Genomic DNA, 18,262 nt, shown 5'->3' with positions numbered 1-18,262 from the left:
CGGATGCAGCTCGGATAAATCTCAAACGAGCAGCAGAACTCAGTTATGGCAAGCTTGCCCCGGGCAGAGTCAGGGAGCATTTCAGTCTTCTCGAGTAGCTGCTGCAGCCACCTGCAACTTTAAATGCCATGTCCAAGGTCTTGGCATAGCCAGCTGGGTCCCATATGTATTTCAGGACTGAGTGTTATATTTGGGTCCTCAGAAGTGGCCACGTTAAACAGTGTTATTATCCGACATGAACAAGCTCTAGCAATCCCATTATTACGATGGGTAGGGCAGAGAATGGAGACAGTTTATGCCAAGTTTAACCTTTGCAGTGTCCTCAAAAGGAAAAAAAAAAAAAAAAAAAAAAAAAAAGATCCAGTGGCTCTCAAAAGCCCAGAGGGTTTCTACTTCCTTGCTCCTTGTGATCTGGCCCAATCTTGGGGAATTTATTTGAGAAGTATTCCCTGAGCTGCAAAAGTCCCCCTCCCCACCCCGCTGGAGCTCCCTCCTTTTACTTGCTGTAGCCACTGGTGGTGGTAACTGGAAAGCTGGGAGCAGCTCCCATAGTGGCCTGGGCTTGAATAAGCTGATTTCTGCAGATGACCCGCTCAGGAAACACCTGAGCAGTCATCCTGGGACTCCTACCCAGCAGGGCAGGGCTGCTCCTGCCAACCCTTGGACCTCACGTCGTTGTCACTCTTGCCATTGCTGCAGCTTCCTGATGTGATGGATCAGTCCCCTAATGATGGAGGGGACACTGCTGCCCTTTAAATCCTGAGGCAGAGGACAAAGAGGACAAGCTCTCAAATCTGGCGGCTCTGTGGAAACACCTTACACAAAACAAGGGGATTTTGTGTCCAATTGCAGACTATTTTGGCAATGGAGCAGTGGCACAAGCAAGCCACTTTTGCTGACCTTTTAGGTCTGTGGCTTCTGATATGGGTGTTTTGGAGCACTGGCTCACCCTGAAGAGAGAGGGATGGGCCAACCTATCCTTGTCCCAATGGGTTTCAATAACTAGAAAAGGCTGAAAAGCAGAGGAAGATGAGGAAGTCCAGCAAATCCCACCCTGCCTCCTTGCCTCCCTCTTTCGCTCTCTGCCTTTTTCTTTGTCCTGTGTCTTCAGAAGTCTCTCAGTATGGGGATTTCACCTCTTGGTTACTGTGTAGCTCTTAGGCATATTCTCAAGCATGCCTACGCTGCCCAGCAAGTCTGGTGAGAGGTGGCAACACACTGTCACAGCAGCAAAAGTAAGGAAAAGAAGAAAGCACCAAATTATTTGTGAGCCCCTGCATTTGTCCTTTGCCTGCTCACAGCAGCACTGTCACTGGTGTCACAGCCTGCAGAACAAAGCCGTGTCACTTAATTCAGCGACATGAATGGCCAGGAGAGTTTATTTTCCTTCAGTTCCTAAAAGCATTTCAGAATCGCCAGTTCCTTTGATTTCTGCATGGTAATATAGCACTCCTCTGTAAGTTTTCCCACAGCAGTTTGCACTCCAACTGGCAGTGCATGCAGGATCTTGGTCCAATTTTCATATGGCTCTTCCTGCCTCTCGCTGTTGACATAAAGCCCTTCTCAGAAGAGCTGAAGCCAGATCCCCTGCTAGTGAAAATTCCCATTGTTCCTCTGTTTCCAGCAAAGCTTTGCTGTCTTACACCAGCTCAGAGCCTGGCCTGTGTCATTCTGCAAGAAGTTCCCATCTCAAGGTCCCCTTGGCAGATAAAAGCTCCCTTTCCCTTCTCCATCCCCTTCCCCTTCAGCCTTTGGGAGGGTCACACACGACATTTGGGCGAAGCACACTGTGCCCATTGAGATCTAGGCATGCTGCGGACACGCAGCATGGAGGCCTGCCTCCCTCTGCCACTGCCTCCCCCCATGGTCTTGGTCAAGTCTCCACCATTGCTGTTGCCTCCTTGCTCCTGGTCACAAACCAGCACATTCCCTGTGCCCACAGGGCCAATGTAGTGCCGTAAGCCTCTAATTGTAAATCTGCCTGAAACCCTCGGGAGCACAATGCCGTAGAAACGCAGCGTTATTGCAATGGCCACTGCTTTTCTCACGAGGCAACTAAAAGCTGAAGAAGGAGCTACTTTCTAGAAGGCGCTCTCCATATGAGTAAGCGCCGAACCACGCAGTGCACTTCGACAGATGGGTATATACGGATACACGGGGGAGAGAGCAGCGACAGCGACTGCGCGTGAAGCTTTTAGCATCCACCTGCACAGCACCTCTGAGCCCCAGAGTTGTCACGGTCTCAGTGAAGGGGATGTCAGTGCCTCCTATACCCGAGAGCACCCAGACTTGCCGCACGCTCTCCAGGGGCTGATTTGTCAGTGTCTCCTCCTTGCAGAGCGAGGAACTTGGGAGGGAGTGACATTTTAATTCCAGTCATGAAATCCCCTTGGCCCTGCTCCAATATCCTAGGAATTCCTATCAGAAAGGCAAATGGCTTTGGTGAAGAAAAACAAAAAGATCAGAGCCTATGACTCGGGAGGGAAATACGCGACCTTGTTGTGCCTCCGTTTCTCTATTCGCCTAACGGGAATAACACTATTTCCTCGCACTCCTCTATTTATCCAGGTTTGCGGAGTATTGCGGGAGCCGCTAGGTAAGTGTCGTATGCTGGTTGCTATTGCGGAGCTGAAAACTGTGTTGTAACGACATTGCTCCTTATGGTGTCTTTCAACTGAGATCCTCACCATAATTCCTACAGACAGTGCCAGATGTATTCATTTTTTTTTAATTGCCAGTGACTTTCCCTACACCACGCTGGTAACTTTGTAAGAGCGGAGTTCTCCTTCCTCAGACCTCTCCCTGCTCTTGCACCAGCAGAAAGGAGGACAAGGGGACGTGGATCCCGATGGGGGGACAGGGTTGGGGCGGCCATGCAGCCTGTGGGGCGCTGGCTGGCGAGGCTCGGGGGCAGGGGAGGCCGAGGGGGTCAGGGATGCCTCAGGGGTCTGGGGATCCCCTCACAGCCATGGCTGTGGGGGCCGGCCCCAAGCCCTGCTCCCCTCGAGGGCAGGTGGGTGCCTGAGGGCTCCTGAGGAGCCCGGGGCCAGGCGGGCCACATGCAGGGCGGGAGATCAGCGACCTCCCGTGTCCCCCCGCCCTGAGGAACCCCCGGGCTCGGTGTTCGGTCTCGGTTATCGGGCTCGGAGGCCCCCCTTGCCCGCAGCCCCCCTTGGGGCTCTGCCCGCCCGAGGCCGGGGGCGGCGGCGGGGCGGCGACTTTGGGCTCCGGGGGCCGCTGCTGCATATTCATGACGTGATGTCAGAGGGGGAGCCCAGCGCGCCGCGGCCGCCCGGCACCGCCATTTCCTGGCCGAGGAGGCGGCGGCGGCGGAGGGACGGGCTCGGCCCAGGAGCCGCCGAGCGGCTGCGCGCCGGCAGGGGGAGACCGCCCGGCACCGGGACCGGCGCCCGCGCCCGCACCGCTCCGCTGCTCGCCGCCGGAAAGAAGTTCGAGATTCCCCGCAGCCTCCCGGGGCAGCCCGGCGGAGCCGAGGGGCCGGGGGACGATGGTGGTGCGGGAGCGATGGAGCTGAAGCGGGGCATGGCTCTGCCGCGCCTCCTCTTGCTGGGACTCTGGGCTGCGGCGCTCCGGGACGGCGCCGCCGCGGCAGGTGAGGCGCTGGCGGCCCTCCGGGGACGGGGGGGCTCGGGGCGGGCTACAGGTGGCCGCGGGGCTCGGCGGCCCCCGGCTGCGGAGGCCGGGCAGAGCCGGGAGCCGCACCTCCGGGAGCCCCGGGTGCGGGGCAGCGGCGAGGCTCGGTGCCCTGCCCGCACACGGCGGCAGCGATCCGGTCAGCCCGGGGGAAAGCCGGGCACGGTGCGTTCCCCAGCCGCGTTTCCGAGCCGCCGTTTCCCAAGTTTGAGCCCCCCGGGAGGCTGCGGAGGCCGGGCAGCCTGCAGCGGGCGGCCAGGCCGGCGTCGGAAGGAGCCCGAGGAGCAGCAAGGCTTCCCGCAGCTCCCTCCGTCCCCGCTCCAGAAATAACTTCACGGGACCGCGCTTCTGCGCCCGGCGCTCGAAACGTTCCGAGGTGGCAGGAGCGAAAAGGCAAAACAAAGCGATCCGCTGCGTACCGCGACAAGCAAGCGGCGCGCTCTGCTGCTGTCCCTTCTGTCTGACAAGGGGCTGACCAGAAGGGCGATGTAATTGTATTTCCGAGCAGCCAGCTGTACGTCTCGGCTCCTGCGGCTGCTCCAGGTAGGCTTGGGGGAACCTATTTGGGCGAGATTGTGCCTTGTGCTGGCGAGAACGTTATCGGATGAGAAATCGTGAGTGGGAGAGTGGAAGGAGGAAAAGGTGGAAATTAAAATCAGTGTTGACCTCCTATGAGCCTTTTCCAGATACCTGCAGGAAGGGACGCTGCAGCTAAAGCTGAATTTTGTCAAAAACTGGTGAATTTATTAAAAAAAACCACCTGATTTGTATTTCTTCCCTTCAGTTGATCTTGACAGAAGGCTTATATTAGGCAACGTGGAGAATTACAACTTAGGCTGAACACTCCTGCTGTATATTAATTTCCTCCAGCATTAATTTGTATGGGAACTGAAACCATAAAAGGTCTCTAATGACACTTCATTGTTTAATTTGTGGCTAACTCTTCAGCAGAGCAGTCTGAGGAAAGCCAAGTAGTTTGCCTTTCCATTAAGGCACCTGTAATGAGAGTGTCTGTCAATTTACGTGTGCCTTTAGCAACCTGGCTGCATTAGTTTTCTGTAATACTGAGAGCTGCTGTGAAGCTTTCATGTTTTGTTCCAATATTGTGAGTGGTGGAAGGGAGGATGCTTTCTGGCACGCACTGGGACGTGTAATTTGTGTTACAGATGAGTTAAGTAATGCAAGATTAGATCATCCTCACCCAAGGTGATTAAATCCTTAGCCCAGCAAACCAGCTGCAGCAACTAACCTAAAACGATCGCCTTACCAGTTTTGCTGTGCCTTTTGTCAATGTGCTGAATTAACAGCAGCAGGCAGACAGGCGGAAATACCGATTGCTGGACACCAGCTGGGAACAGGCTGGGGGATCTCGTTAGAAAGAGGCACAAAGTCCTTCTGCCGGTGTTCGGGATTGCTCCCGGGGTGCTGGTGGCGGCGGGAGCTGCTGCCCCCGCGGGAGGGTGGCGTGTTGGCGAGGGGGAAGTGGGACACGGGGCGTCTCCGTGTCTGGTCACTGCTCAGGCTGTAACAGAGCGCGAGAGCAACAGGGCTGCTTACTTGGCGCTCTGGATTTCACACGTGATGTTGTGTAGGGTAGCAAGGCGTCCTGTAGCTGACCGGCCAGTGACCGGGGCGAAGCTGGAATGCACAGTGGTGATCTGTGGCTGCACCAGAGCAGTGGAGTGATGGAATTGGGGTTTTTGTTTTGTTTTGTTTTTGTGTGTGTTTTTCCCTGAAGTATGCGGAAGCCACTGCTAGGGCTTAATATTGAGCTGGGCAAAACCTGTTCTGGTCTATCAGTCCTGTGCCACTGCGTAGGAAATGGCCACTCTCCCTAACAAAACTAGGTTTACATTTATATTCCACGTTCCTGCTTTCCCACGGTCTCCTTTGATCCTCCGGTTCCTCCTTTATTTGCTGTCTTTCTAAAATGCGCTTATACAGCTGGCTTCCGTGTTTTCTCATGGTAACACATTCCATAGATTCACTTCTGCTTGAGGGAAACACTCCCCATCCACCCACACGTACAGCAATGCTCCGGGCCAGATTCCGATCGCATCTGTGGCAGTGTGGACCTGAGCAGCTCCCTTGGTGCTGGTCCTGCTGCTTTGGGGTCCTGCTGCTTCGGAGTCGCGGCTCCGTGGCTCTGAGTGCGGCGTGGTCCTTCGGCTGGACCCAGGGAGGCTCGCTGGAGTGCACGCCCACATCACGCGACAGAAATCTCTGCTCCTCGGCGAGGTGCTGTAGAACAGGCTTTGCTTTCACAGGTTCTGTAAATTGCAGGGAAGCTTTCTGTAATGCAGAGGAACCGTGTACGCTGAATAACATGGCATAATTGATTCTTTCTCGTGTCCCAGCTCTTTACAAATGCATACAATGGAGCAAGTGCGATGATTTCTTAGCGGTGCGGGAGCACCGTAGCTGAAATGCGAGAGGGAGGTGTGGTACCACGTTGAGAACATGGTCAGCATGGCCGGATCATGGCGAATCTCCCAGCCTTTGTGGTGGGCTCTGCCCGGGCACTGCTCTGCAGAAGCTCACCCCGCTGCTACGTGAGCGATCACGGAGTTGAGAAAAGCCCCGCGTGCAGACTGAGCTGCCACCGCTCTGCAGCTATTGCGATTTCAGTGCTTGCCTGTGATTATTGCTTAGCAGGCACAGGCAGGCAGAGGCGAGGCCCACAGACCTCTCTGCAGCGCGTGCCAGTAGGGTATGTAATTCCAGACCACCGACTTGGAGTAATTTGCTGTACTCCAACCCCCCTTCTTCTGGGGGTGGGGCGGAGTAGTATTTTTCTTTTAGGTATGAAATTTACAGGATCTCCAATCAAATTAAAGGTGTCCCAGGGTCAACCCGTCAAACTAAATTGCAGCCTCGAGGGAATGGAAGATCCCGAGATGTTGTGGATCAAGGACGGAGCAGTGGTGCAAAGCGTAGACCAGGTGTACATTCCAGTAGATGAAGAGCACTGGATCGGCTTCCTCAGGTACAACAGATGCGGAGAAGGAAGAATATCATGGAATCTATTGCACAATTTTCTGCTGTCAGCTATAGCTATGTAACTGCGGTGACCTCTTCGTGGCAGGGTCCTCAGGTCTGCAGTTCAGTGTGTGGCAAGGGCATAACTGAGAGCAGAACTGAAGCCACTGAGGGCTGAGATGATGCACTAGAGCCGTATTGGTTTTCTGACTACCCTGGTGACAGGTGCTTTGCTAACACTTGTGATGCTTGAGACGTGACTGCAAGGTGAAAGGATGTGTTCTTGCCGTGTTTGTTCATCTTGCTCTGCTGTGCAGCAGGAAGACTAAGGTCTGATGTGTAGGTTTTCTCTCTCGTACTCATTCTGCTCTCTTTCTCTCTTGAGCTGTCAGTCTGCCTGAGGGATGAGGCTTGCTAATTGAAATGACACTCCCAGGACTCCGTCCCCTTCCTTTCTTTGTGAAGGAGCATTTGGCACCTGAACCATCCCCAAATTATTTTGCAGAAACTTTCCCTATACATTTACGCCAAGTGATATGAAGCCTGCCCTGCTCAGAGGCTCACAAATTCCCTTCTGCAAAGCAGCTCTCTCTGCCCTTACTGCAGCAGAAGGTGGATGTCGGTGAGTTCTGGAAGTAGCAGGCTAAACAAGACCCAAGGTTCTCCTCCGGCTCTCTATCTATGCATAAAAGGAGCTTGTACAAGCAAGCGTGCCGTCGCTGTGAGGGCTCAAAACCGTTGACTGGCTGAGAATCACTCTTCTGTGAGCTCAGGCTTCATCTCCTCTTAGGTCTCTTGGCTTGCCGTTGCATGGAGTCTCCTATTCTAGCAACTAGAAGTCTCTGTGATAGAGCCTGTCTGTAATAAATGTTCTGGTAGGAAAAAAATCGGTGCCTAGCAAAACTGTTGCATAACATTATGTTGTGGAAACAGTTTGTCTTGAATCTATATCATTTACTTCTCCCTTTTCTGCTTTGCCACTGTCAGTCTTCTCACATCTTGTTTTTCTCCACTGAGAACTTCCTGCAGCCCCAGGGCTAAGTTAGGGTGCTAAATCCAGATGTGTCCATATTTCTCTCCTTTTTCCTTTCTCCTACTAAAGTGATCATTTCTACCACCCGCTGTGTGACTCTCCACTGCAATCGCTGTTTCAGAACATGCGGCTGGATGGGCAGGACAGCTGATTCCTGTTGAAGGTACAGCTCTGAAAATCAGGCTGTAGCGGGACCATTTTGTGCATTTCAGCAAATGCTCTCCCTGTTCAGTCTTCCATCTGAGAAATTCCTCCCCTTCCCCAAGATGGACTGCTAGCATTAGAAAAGCCAGCATCAAATCTGCTGTGCATCCTGGGGGGGGGGGCAATTAGCATTTGTACATTGATGGGCACTCAGAGTCACACTGGTGCCTTTGGTAGCTGAGAACTTGTAGCTTTGGTCCCAAATTCTGCCCTTATTCACCTCATGCTCTTAGAGACACTTGACGTACCGCAGATACCCAGTGGTGGAATGAGGAAGAGAATTTCTCTGCTGAACTGCTCAGTCCCTGTGACTGCTTTCCCTTGCTTGAATGCATCTTCTCAGAAGGAGAGTTGTTGCTGAGCAAGGGAGGATGTAGAACGGGTAGAATGGTTTGTGGTGTGAGGCCCTGTGCTGGACGCCAGCATAACCCCTTTGAAATCACCAACCGAAAGGCCCAAGTAGTTTTGCGGTGTGAAATGCTCTTAGGATAAGAATAACACTAAGCACAGTTGAAATGAGAGGGGACCTCTTCTGACCCATTTATTCCCATATGAGGCAGTCCTATCACCTAACCAAAGCAAAACATTCAGGCTCGTTGGAAGCATGTGATTTGGAGTTTCCCACTAGCTCGGGCGCTGTAGGCTAAGATGCAGCTCTTGAAGACCAGCTAGAGTCACAATTCAGAGTCAAGGAGATGAGCAACCCCTTCCTACTCTCAAAGGACAAATTACGGGTTTCCTGCGAGCACATTTTGGAGGAAGGCTGTCTGCTCTGCTGAGGATTCTTTCCATCCGCCCTAGAGAGGAGCCTCCTTTCTCCACTGCTTTGCCGCGTGCTTTGTGCTGGCTGGCTTTGCCTTCCTCCCTAGGGCTGGCGGCATTTCAGTGGGTGTTGTCCGTGCATCTGGTTTGTCAAATGCTGGAGGGTCCTTTGGGGCAAAAACATGCTTTATCCACGTAAAATATCGATATGGCTTTTGACTTTTTTCAGCTTGAAATCCGTCGAGCGGACAGATTCTGGGAAGTACTGGTGCCAGGTTGAGAACGGGGGGAAGAAGGAAGAATCACAGCAAGTGTGGCTCATAGTGGAAGGTAAGGAGTAGTAGTAGTGCTGGTTTCCTTTCAGGGTTGACCCACCAATATACCGTAGGTGGAAGTGAGGTGGAAGTGACAGGCCTCTTAGCTCTGAATCATTCCTGATAACTGCAGTGAGATCACTATAGGGCAGATAAGAAATGATAGGAGCGTAGCTTCAAGGAAAGGAGCTGTCAGTGTGTTAGCCTTCTGGATTTATTTTGGCACATTGGGAAGCAAGTGAAAGATTGTTTCATAGAATGGCTTGGGTTAGAGTGGACCTTAAAGATCATCTACCTCCGATCCCCCTGCCATAGGCAGGGATGCCACCCACTAGACCAGGTTGGCTAAGGCCCCATCCAACCTGGCCTTGAACACCAACAGGGATGGGGCATCCACAGCTTCTCTGGGCAACACTTTCATGCACACACATTTCCTTCCAGCCCCTCAATCCACTGTTGCTTTGATCTTTAAACAATTCATACAATTACGGGACGGTTTAGGTTGAAAGGGATCCATGAGAATCATCTCGTACAACCCTCTTCTCAAGGCAGGGCCACAGCTGTTTCTATGTATCGGTCAAACAATTCTTTGAGGGCAAAGTACAGCTTTAGCCTGATTTTGAGAGTTTCAGTAGAAGTGTTATACATCAGTGCCTCACAGCCATGACTGTTCATGTTGCACTGTTTTGCCTAGTCTTGTCTGATAAAGAGGAAATTGTAGGTGATTGTCCAAAAGTTACCCAAGGCAGAGTGGATTGATGGCTTCTCATTGCCTCTAGTTTCATTTCCCTTGACCCATGATCATTTTAGATCCTCAGAAGCTGGTAGTACTGGGATAGTGTAATATTTGGTGAGACAGTTGAGAGGGACGGTGTATTTGCAGCAAGAGCTGGATTTTTGGATGTAATTGGTAATATTTTGGGCCAGAGCTGAATTGGTGCTCTTGAAGAGGGGACATGGGTTGTGTGTCTCAGGAGGTGGTTTGGTTTGGGTGACATTTTTACAGCACAGGTCTCACTCATCCAGAGCCATGGAAATATTTGTAGCAGTCCTCGTGGGAGGAGGAATGCTTACCTTCTGTCTTCCGTGAGTTCCAGGGTTTCATCCACCTAAAATTTCAGGTGCAGTTTCATCTGGAGAACACTGTTTACAGCGTAAAATTTTCTTTTGTGCAGGTTTCTATTTTTATTCCAATTACCATGGCCCCCTCCAGAGGTGGCTGCATTTGCATGTTGGGTGCATTAGAAGTGATTGGGTAGCTCAGTGTGCTAAGCAATCTCAAAAACAAAGGAGCCCTTCTGGGTAGTGCAGGCAAAAAATAACAAAGTCACAAAAAACAGTTGCAGCTAGATAAGGGGGAGTTCTGAAAATGAAGGCCAAGGCTTACAACAGAACCATAAGTTAAAAATGTAACTGGTCATTTTAAGAGAAAAGCAAGTATGACAGAAGATAGTTAAACCTGAACTGAGCGTGTAGTCATGTGAGATGGGACTCAGTGGGGAAAAAATAAAAATTAACAAGTAGTGATAAGGGGTGGATTAAAAAAAAAAGCTATCAGCAGTTAGCATAAGAAAACTAGGGAATGCAAAAGCCTATCAGTCCCACCAGCACTGTTATCTCTGTATGTATTTCTTCCCTGGGCATACCAGCTTTGTCTAGAAGTTATTTGCTGTTTTTATAGCAATTGTTCTCTTTGGCTGAGAGGGGATGTTTGCCTTCGTCTCCTGCAGCCCTTGGTAGGTGTTGACACCCTTCAAGTATACCGTACAACACAAGCATAGGCTATTGGTATCTCACTCAAAGTGAGCTAAGCAGAAGTTGTATCAATGGTATTTGAACTGTGCCTGTGATACCACTAAAATGTTTGATCTTATGAAAAACTCCTCAGAATTTACGAAGAAAAAAAAAAAACTTTGAAACTATTTCTGATTTAGAAACTAGATTCTGGCCTTACCAAGAACATGATAGTGTTCGATGCCTGGAGATGTAATCCAAGAGGCACGCTGCAGAGTGGGACCATCTGAAAACGAAGATTATCTCTCTTACAGAACTTTGTCTGAAATTACACCCCTGGCTGTGGGGCTGGCCCCTGGGGCTGCTGGCCCTTGTTGTGGCTACGGAGTCAGCACACCAGCCCAACCCACGTGGACATGTCTCCTTAATGCTGTCTGAAAACTGAGCTGTAGAAAAAGGCCGTCCCTGTGGGAAGGATATGGAAGACGGCTTGGAACAGGGAATACACAGGCTCATTTCCCTATTTTGCCTCTGCTTTCCTGGCTGTTGGCAGCTCACTGCTTCCATGGTGCATCTGTGAGGTGTGGGTGCTGGCACTTGCCGCTTGCACCAGGAACTAGGAGGGTAAACGTGCCACAGACTGCAAGGTGTCCAGGTAACATCCTGACGGGGTAGTGCAAGTTCCTGAGCTGGATGAGTCAGCTGCACACCCTGAACTACAAGAGTTTTTAATTGTGGTCTTGTCTGGTCTGGTTAGTTGCTCCTAAAGTGAGAAAACCTGCCGAGCTGGGCAGGATCCTCCTGAAAGGTTACCTCGGGTACCATGGCAAAGGGACAGCAGGCAGGGATCCAGCTCACGGGTAGAAGAGACGCTGGTATTTTCCCCTTGGGCCTTCCTTAGAAAAGGAGGTCAAAGCAGGTGGAGGTGTCACAGCTGGTATTTGGAAAGTTTGTTCACTTTTACTGTTTAAGTAGGACTGCAATAAAAAAATAAAGCAAAGCATGTAAGCAGAAACCAGCAATGAATCATGATGGATATACCTGTCCTGAGCGTTAGCCTTTGTACGGATAGGCGCTGTCATTGCTGGGTGACCTATTTCTAGACCTATGTTAGCTTTTTTTCATTTACCTGCCACTCTAAAGGGACAAGTGGCAAGGAGGAGAGGAGGGCACAGATAAACTGCCACCTAAAAAATGCAAACAGTGGCCTCAGTAAAAGACTGAGGACACCACTTCCAGTCCGAGTGCAGGGGGAATGTCAAGCATTAGGCTCCTAAATCCATGTTTCAGCACCAACGTTAATTGCCTGCTTTTGGGGGTGCTCAGCATGTGCCATGGCAGCTGGAGCCACTCGGGCCTGTCGTCTCCGTGGCCAAGGACAGACAGTGTGCCTGAAGCATGTGAATGCCCAGTATCGCTGGTTCCTCTTTCTGTGAAGTGGTAAATCAGCAGTTTTCCAAACATTTTCTCCAGCTGAGGTTATCTTATTTCTTGTTTTGGTTTAGACAGTCATTGGCAGCTGTGCTTGAGTTTAAAAGGAGCCCAGCATTTCTTCAGGCCTTGGTTCCTCCAGCAGTTACCAGAAGTGGGTGTCAACTGGTCTGCACGGTCAGCACTGATACTGACGGCTGCTGAAACTTTGTGCAACTAGGTGGGAGCACTGAAACCACCAGAGGCTTGGCATTGCCTGTAAGAGAAACCACACGTTTTGATGTGCTGAGCTCCATTAACTCTTACCAGTTGAGAGAAGACCTGAGGTAGCAGCACTGCAGCTCCCTGTGGGTCTGATCCAAGGCCTGTTGCACCAAACAGGAATTTTGCCACTGCAGCAAACAGATACTTATTGAGAGAGCTGTGTCCGTGTTAGCTCTGTAACAAATTACCCCTAATTTCAGGGCAGCCTGGTTCTCTCGGTGCTGAGCATGCTGGGCAGCTGCTCCATTCAATTAGATTATGCAGAGAGAGTGTAAGTGATCCCTGCCTCTCACCAGGGGAATTCTTTCCTCATTCATGGGTTTGTCACAGCAGCTAGTTCAGCGTGTTTACAAAGTTCAGTTTTTAATGCATGGCAAGAAGTACCTGCAGCTGGGTTAGGTGTCCTTTAAAAGTGGTGGCAGACACAGCTACAGATACTGACTGCTTCCTCCTTAAACTCCAATTTCTCAACTGAAAAGTTGAGCAAATTCTGCTGTTAAAGGCTACTTTATAGGGGAGTTTTAAAGGAGACTCAGTGAAAGAGTCTTTTCGAAGGCATTTTAGGAAGAAAGCACTCTGTTCTCACTGACTTGTAGTGGGAGTGTGTGGTCATTCACATCCCAAGGTAATCTGGTTTATTTTGTGAAGGGCTTGGACAGAGTCAGATTAGGTATAGGGGCAGGACAGATGGGTGTCCAGTGTTGGGCACTGGTATTAGTGGTAACAAACAGAGACAGGAGGAGCCTCTCAAGTTATTATCACTTGTCTGTTGCTTTTCTAGGTGTACCCTACTTTACTGTGGAACCTGAGGATGTATCCGTGTCCCCTAATGCCCCATTTCATATGGCCTGTGCTGCTGTTGGTCCCCCTGAACCAGTGACAATTGTCTGGTGGATGGGAGACTCTAGAGTGGGGCTTCCAGACATCTCCCCCTCCATCCTAAATGTGTCAGGTAAGGCTACTGCCAATGCAGGGGATCACTTTGAGCATCAGAAGCGTGGAGAGGGAGAGCTCTCTTCTGCTCATGCCTAGTGACACTGGGTAGCCACATAGTGCGGGAACAGTCTTTGACTGCACCTTGAAAGCACAGACTGTCATACATGATCACGTATGAAGGCAGATCATCTCAAGGGATGCTTATAGCCCAGTGTATTTTTTTGCTGGCTTGAGGCATGCAGGCTTTGCAGAGCTTGGGTGGGGCTGGCACCGTGGTAAAGATGCTACTGGACAGGTGATGCATTGGGTCCCTCTTTTGTTATTCTACCTCATGGGGTGTGTTTATGGCTTTAGTAAATGACTCTCTTGGTGACTTTTGGCTTAGAAACCTAAAAGCATTTGCATGTAACAGATGCCACCTCCTGCCCCCATGCACAGCCACATCCCACACTGCTTTCTGCTCTCCTCCCCTGCTCTGGTCTTGTAGGCTTGCTGGATGCTCTTATCACTAAAACCTGACCACCTCATGTAATTGTTTGACGCTTCTAGGCCATTTGTATTGGTGCTAAAGTGGGCTGGTTGATATCCTCAGAGACTGAGGTTTGCCCCAGAGTGGGTGCTAGCACATGATGGTAAGACTGCCTTCCCCCCAGCATCAGCTGGAGACCTCAGGAGGCAGTAGGTATTTGGGCCTCTCCTCAGCCTGCTTTCAGGGAAGGATGACATACACCTACCGGGAACTGACTGTAGCTATTCCTGTTGTTACCTTGTAAAGGTAACTTAATTCTAGTTACTTCTCCAACACCTTTGTGATATTTCTTCTCTTTGCTGCTATTAGTCTCAGCAGCTGTGAGTCAAACTCGAACTAGCTAGGTTTTACGACTCAGATTCATCTCTGGGGCCTCTTCCTCAGTGTTAATACAGTTACACCCAGGGGGAGTTTCTCTCTGTAAATCTCTGGCCATCCTTCAAGCTATCCAATTCTATTAAGCCTTCCCTTTAAACCTAATTTGTATGTAAATCAAAACTTGGTTTGTGATTTGCGATGGTTTTATCATCTGCTCCCTCTCTTACATAGCCACTGGGTGCTGTTCAAAGTTGGAAATGAAAACTGCTCCCTTATGATAGAATCTGCCAGTTGAAATGAAAACTGAAAAGACACATAATGGAGAGGGGAAAGACGATAACAAGAAAAGGTCTCCCTCCCTCCCCTGAACTCATCCCCACGGTGCCTCACAAAATTTTTGTCATTGTAGAGCAGTGATGTGGGGGCCTGAAGAAGGGCAGCTGCTCCTAGTGACTCTCCAAATAGACTGGTATTATATATTTTCCTCACCAGCACCTTTGTTTGTCCTTTTCTCTTCCACTCCAGATAGATAGGAGCCCTTGCTGGTTAGGGATAATATTGTTCTGAGAATTAAGCGGGGATGTGTGCAGCTGTTTGTTAGTGACAAGAGGACCTGTGCCTCTCTTGTACACGGCTTCAGCAGGTGCTGATGGAGCTGAGATGCCCAACCCTGTCTTGCAGAAGAGTGCTCATCTATAATGCACTCAGGTGCTAGCATTTCATTTTATTTAATCGGGGGAAGAACACAAAATTAATAGTTTTCTAGCATGGAAACTCTTTTCTGGATAACTTAGAAATATAACTCTGTAGTGCTTTTTGGGATGTTCCTTGGGTGGATCTTTTCTTTGCCATAGAGAACATGTAGGAGAACACAAGCTGCACGGTCAGATTGCCAAGGCATGTCAAAATTACGGTTGGTCAGGCATTGCTAGCTAAAGAAAGTATCAAATCCTGAAGAAAATGATAAAGTAGTAGCCAGAAAGCAAACCTTTGTTCAGCAAGCAGTCAGTTTGGTAAAAGGGCTATTGTGTTTGGAAAGCAGTGCTGACAATGGTGCTGGAGAGCAAGGGGTTCTTAGCTTGTGGTGTACTTTGCGTTTTCCTCAGGGCAGGACTGTGTTTGCTTCTGTCTTTTGGGAGTGCCTCGTGCATCAGGTGCTCCTCTGCTCTGCTGCCCACTGACAGCCTTTTCCTCTGGTTCACTGGGGTGAGTGGATGGTGCCAAAATGTTTTACTCTTTTGTTTTATGGCAGTCCCTCCTCTCCTTCAGTACACCTTCTTTGCAGTGCTGTCAACTGCAGGCTCTTGGAAGATGAATCGAAAGGCAAAGATGGACACTGTGCAAGCTACTTCCTGCAGTTCCAAGAGACCTTTTGCCTCCTGAACTGCATGCCCATAGTGGGCCAACCCTTAGCTTTTCTCAGATAGAGCCCAGCGGAGTGAAAACGGATGCTGGCCACACCTCTCCAGGCAGCTTTGCAAATGTGTCCCAGTCATGATTAATTAACAATGCCAATATGCACCTTGGCGCAGCTGGGCATCAGTATGATGCCATGTTCAGGCCCTTCAGATGGACAGATGCTCACAAAAGAGAGGGTGCATAACCATCCCTTGTAGTGAATCACCCCTGGAGAGTGCCTCCATGCAGATGCAGTAGCATTTTGCTTCCATTTCCTTTGCTTGTCTCCAAAAGTTGGATGAAAGGCAAGGGACAGGTGGGCATTAGCTCGAAGCCTGCAATATTTGGTTGGAAGTCTGCTTGGGCTCCCAGCCCAGCTACCAGGTGGCTGTGCTTCAGGTTGCAGAGGTGCTCAGGTGGCAAGCTGAGCTCCGGGGTGCTGATGGGTTGTACAAACCCGTGGTTCTGCATGGTCCTTGCTCCAAGGAAGCTTGCCAGCACGCGAGAAAGGGACATCTCCGAACTGAGTGCTGTGATCTGCTGTTCTGCCAGGTTCATCCTTCTTTTTCAGTGCTTTCTGAAGCTCCAAGGGAAGCTCTTCTACATTGCCACACACTCTCCATTAAAAATGTGGTTGGCACATTAATTACATTGAAATCCACGTGCCTTTGACTGGCACCCAGCTCAGCCCTCCAACTGCCTGTGCAGCATGAGCTGGATGTCACGCAATTGAAATTCTGCCGACGGTTGGAGCTGGATTATATAGCTGTTTGTGTTTCCTTTCCTTTTCTTGGCCAACCTCCAGGTATTAATCAAAGCACAGTGTTCTCCTGCGAAGCTCACAACGTAAAGGGATTGTCTTCATCTCGGACAGCCACTGTTCAAATTAAAGGTGAGAGAATGGGCACGGGAGATGGGTTTGCTCTGTGGGGAGGGAAGGAAGGGCTCCCTAATGCAAGGGGCTGTCTCGAAGCTGCCAGCAAGCAGCACTGGCTGGAGCTGCCAGCAGCTGAAATAATGCTTTGTGCTCTTCTGGCAACTCCTGCTTGCTGTGCGGGGCCGTATCCCAGGCTGCTGGGAATAAAACGCATCTGATACAGGAATGGAAACATGATGTCAAATAGCAGTTTCTCCTTGAAATGTAGAGAGTCGGAGCAGTCAAATTGTTTGTGAGAGAAGTAGCTGGATATCATCTAAACCAAAGCTGGGGAAATCTCTCCTGCTTGGAGATAGATGGGTCTTGTTAGAGCTAAAGAGGCCATTATTTCTGCTTGCTTCTGTTGGCGTCATATTAGATGCTGAAAAAAGGAAAGGAAGGCAATCACCAGTGGCCAGTAAAACCTACTCATCCACACTGTTCTTTATGGATCTTATTTTTTTGTTCTTTCCCCTTTAGAAACTTGTTCAAAACAAATAATCCCTAGCCCTTGCATGGGCAGCTGCTGTTTGGAGTCCCTAAGCTGCTGCCACATTTCCTCTGTGCATCCAGGTGACTGAAACAGGGGGGTAATCGGAGAAGTCAGCTCTTCCCCTCCTCTTCATGTTGGGATGCTTCTGCATTTGAATTTTTAGTCGTGCTTTAACGCGCATTAAATGATATAATTATCAGTTCCAGGAGAGAGACGTGTCACAAAAATAATTTGTTCCAAGCAGTAGCTTATTGCTCAGCCTGAATAAGAGCAAACGCTTATGTCTATATCAAATTCAGAGTTGTATTAGCTAGTACGCATTAAGGTATAGCTTAAAACCCAGCTGTAGATCTAGCGTTCCTACGGTGTGTTTTTCTTCAGGACAAATGTTGTGGTTACTGCTATGCCAAGAATGCAGTGTGCTGGACTAGTAAGATTTACAACTTAATTTAAAACCATTTGGAGTTGTTGCCTTAAAGGCTTGTCTACGCAGGGGAATTAGTTATTGTGGAATATATCTTGTATGGATATTTTTATCCTGGGATAGAGTTTAGTTCGCAAAGCTATTAAGCTTTAAAAATTGCATAAAGCCATAATTTGAGATAATGTTTGGCATGAACAAGTTTTGTTTTTTTTTCTTTTTTGATGTTAACACATTTTTAATCGTTAATAAGATGAAGGGATAAAGGCCTCACAATTTTCATATTTCCCAGCAATTATATTTTGCCAAAAGTCCTCCAAATGCTTCAGGGGCAATCATCAGGTAATGAATCCACACAACCTGTCTGTGAAGGACATACCACCAGCATACGCCTCTGTGTGCGCGCATGCTTTTGAGCAGAGGAAAGTGAATTTAAGTGATTTGGCAGACGTTTCACCAGTATGTGACATCTTCTGTAGATATAAATCTTCTGTAGATATAAAAACAGGTTTTGAATGTCGAGTCCAGAGCAGTAGTCCTATTGGTTCTAACTGTAATAGCTCAAAGATGTGTTTAAAAAAGTAGTTATAAACGTAGGGAAGCGATGAGGCTCTTTTAAATAGCAGAAAAAAAAAAAAAAAAAAAAAGGCCTTTAAGATCCAGTACAACCTCTGTCAAAGTTCAGGCAAAGCTTCCCAGTAAGAACATCAGCAGGAACAGGAGCAGACGGTGATAATGTTCATTTAGTCCTTGATCCTATAGACGTGGAATTGAATGAAATGACTCCTGGGAGCAGTTGTCTGTACGTCCGTGGTCAGTGCTTTCCTCTCTTGCACAGATCCATCTGCTAATGAGGAGACTAAAGTCTTTCTACAA

At 49.5% G+C, this 18,262-nt stretch overlaps 1 protein-coding gene across 6 annotated transcripts in view; it reads left to right on the top strand.

Annotated features, from left to right (window-relative positions):
* The first annotated feature begins 3,243 nt into the window (after positions 1–3,243).
* The window catches only part of TYRO3 (TYRO3 protein tyrosine kinase), a 40,576-nt gene continuing 25,557 nt past the window's right edge, over positions 3,244–18,262 (top strand). For 2 of the 6 annotated variants that reach the window (XM_083837662.1, XM_083837661.1), the window contains exons 1-5: positions 3,244–3,613; positions 6,457–6,640; positions 8,862–8,962; positions 13,157–13,327; positions 16,362–16,448. In XM_083837662.1, coding sequence (XP_083693788.1) covers positions 3,259–3,613; positions 6,457–6,640; positions 8,862–8,962; positions 13,157–13,327; positions 16,362–16,448 — 898 coding nt within the window. In that variant the 5' untranslated portion in view covers positions 3,244–3,258. Of the gene's footprint in view, positions 3,614–3,634; positions 4,198–6,442; positions 6,641–8,861; positions 8,963–13,156; positions 13,328–16,361; positions 16,449–18,262 lie in introns of those variants that run through there. The other 4 variants (XM_083837665.1, XM_083837663.1, XM_083837664.1 and 1 more) reach the window with 4 other exon arrangements.

The sequence above is a fragment of the Anser anser genome (assembly GCF_964211835.1).
Source record: "Anser anser genome assembly, chromosome: 5".
Taxonomy (NCBI): Eukaryota; Metazoa; Chordata; class Aves; order Anseriformes; family Anatidae; genus Anser; species Anser anser.
This window is presented reverse-complemented; position numbering and strand designations above follow the sequence as displayed.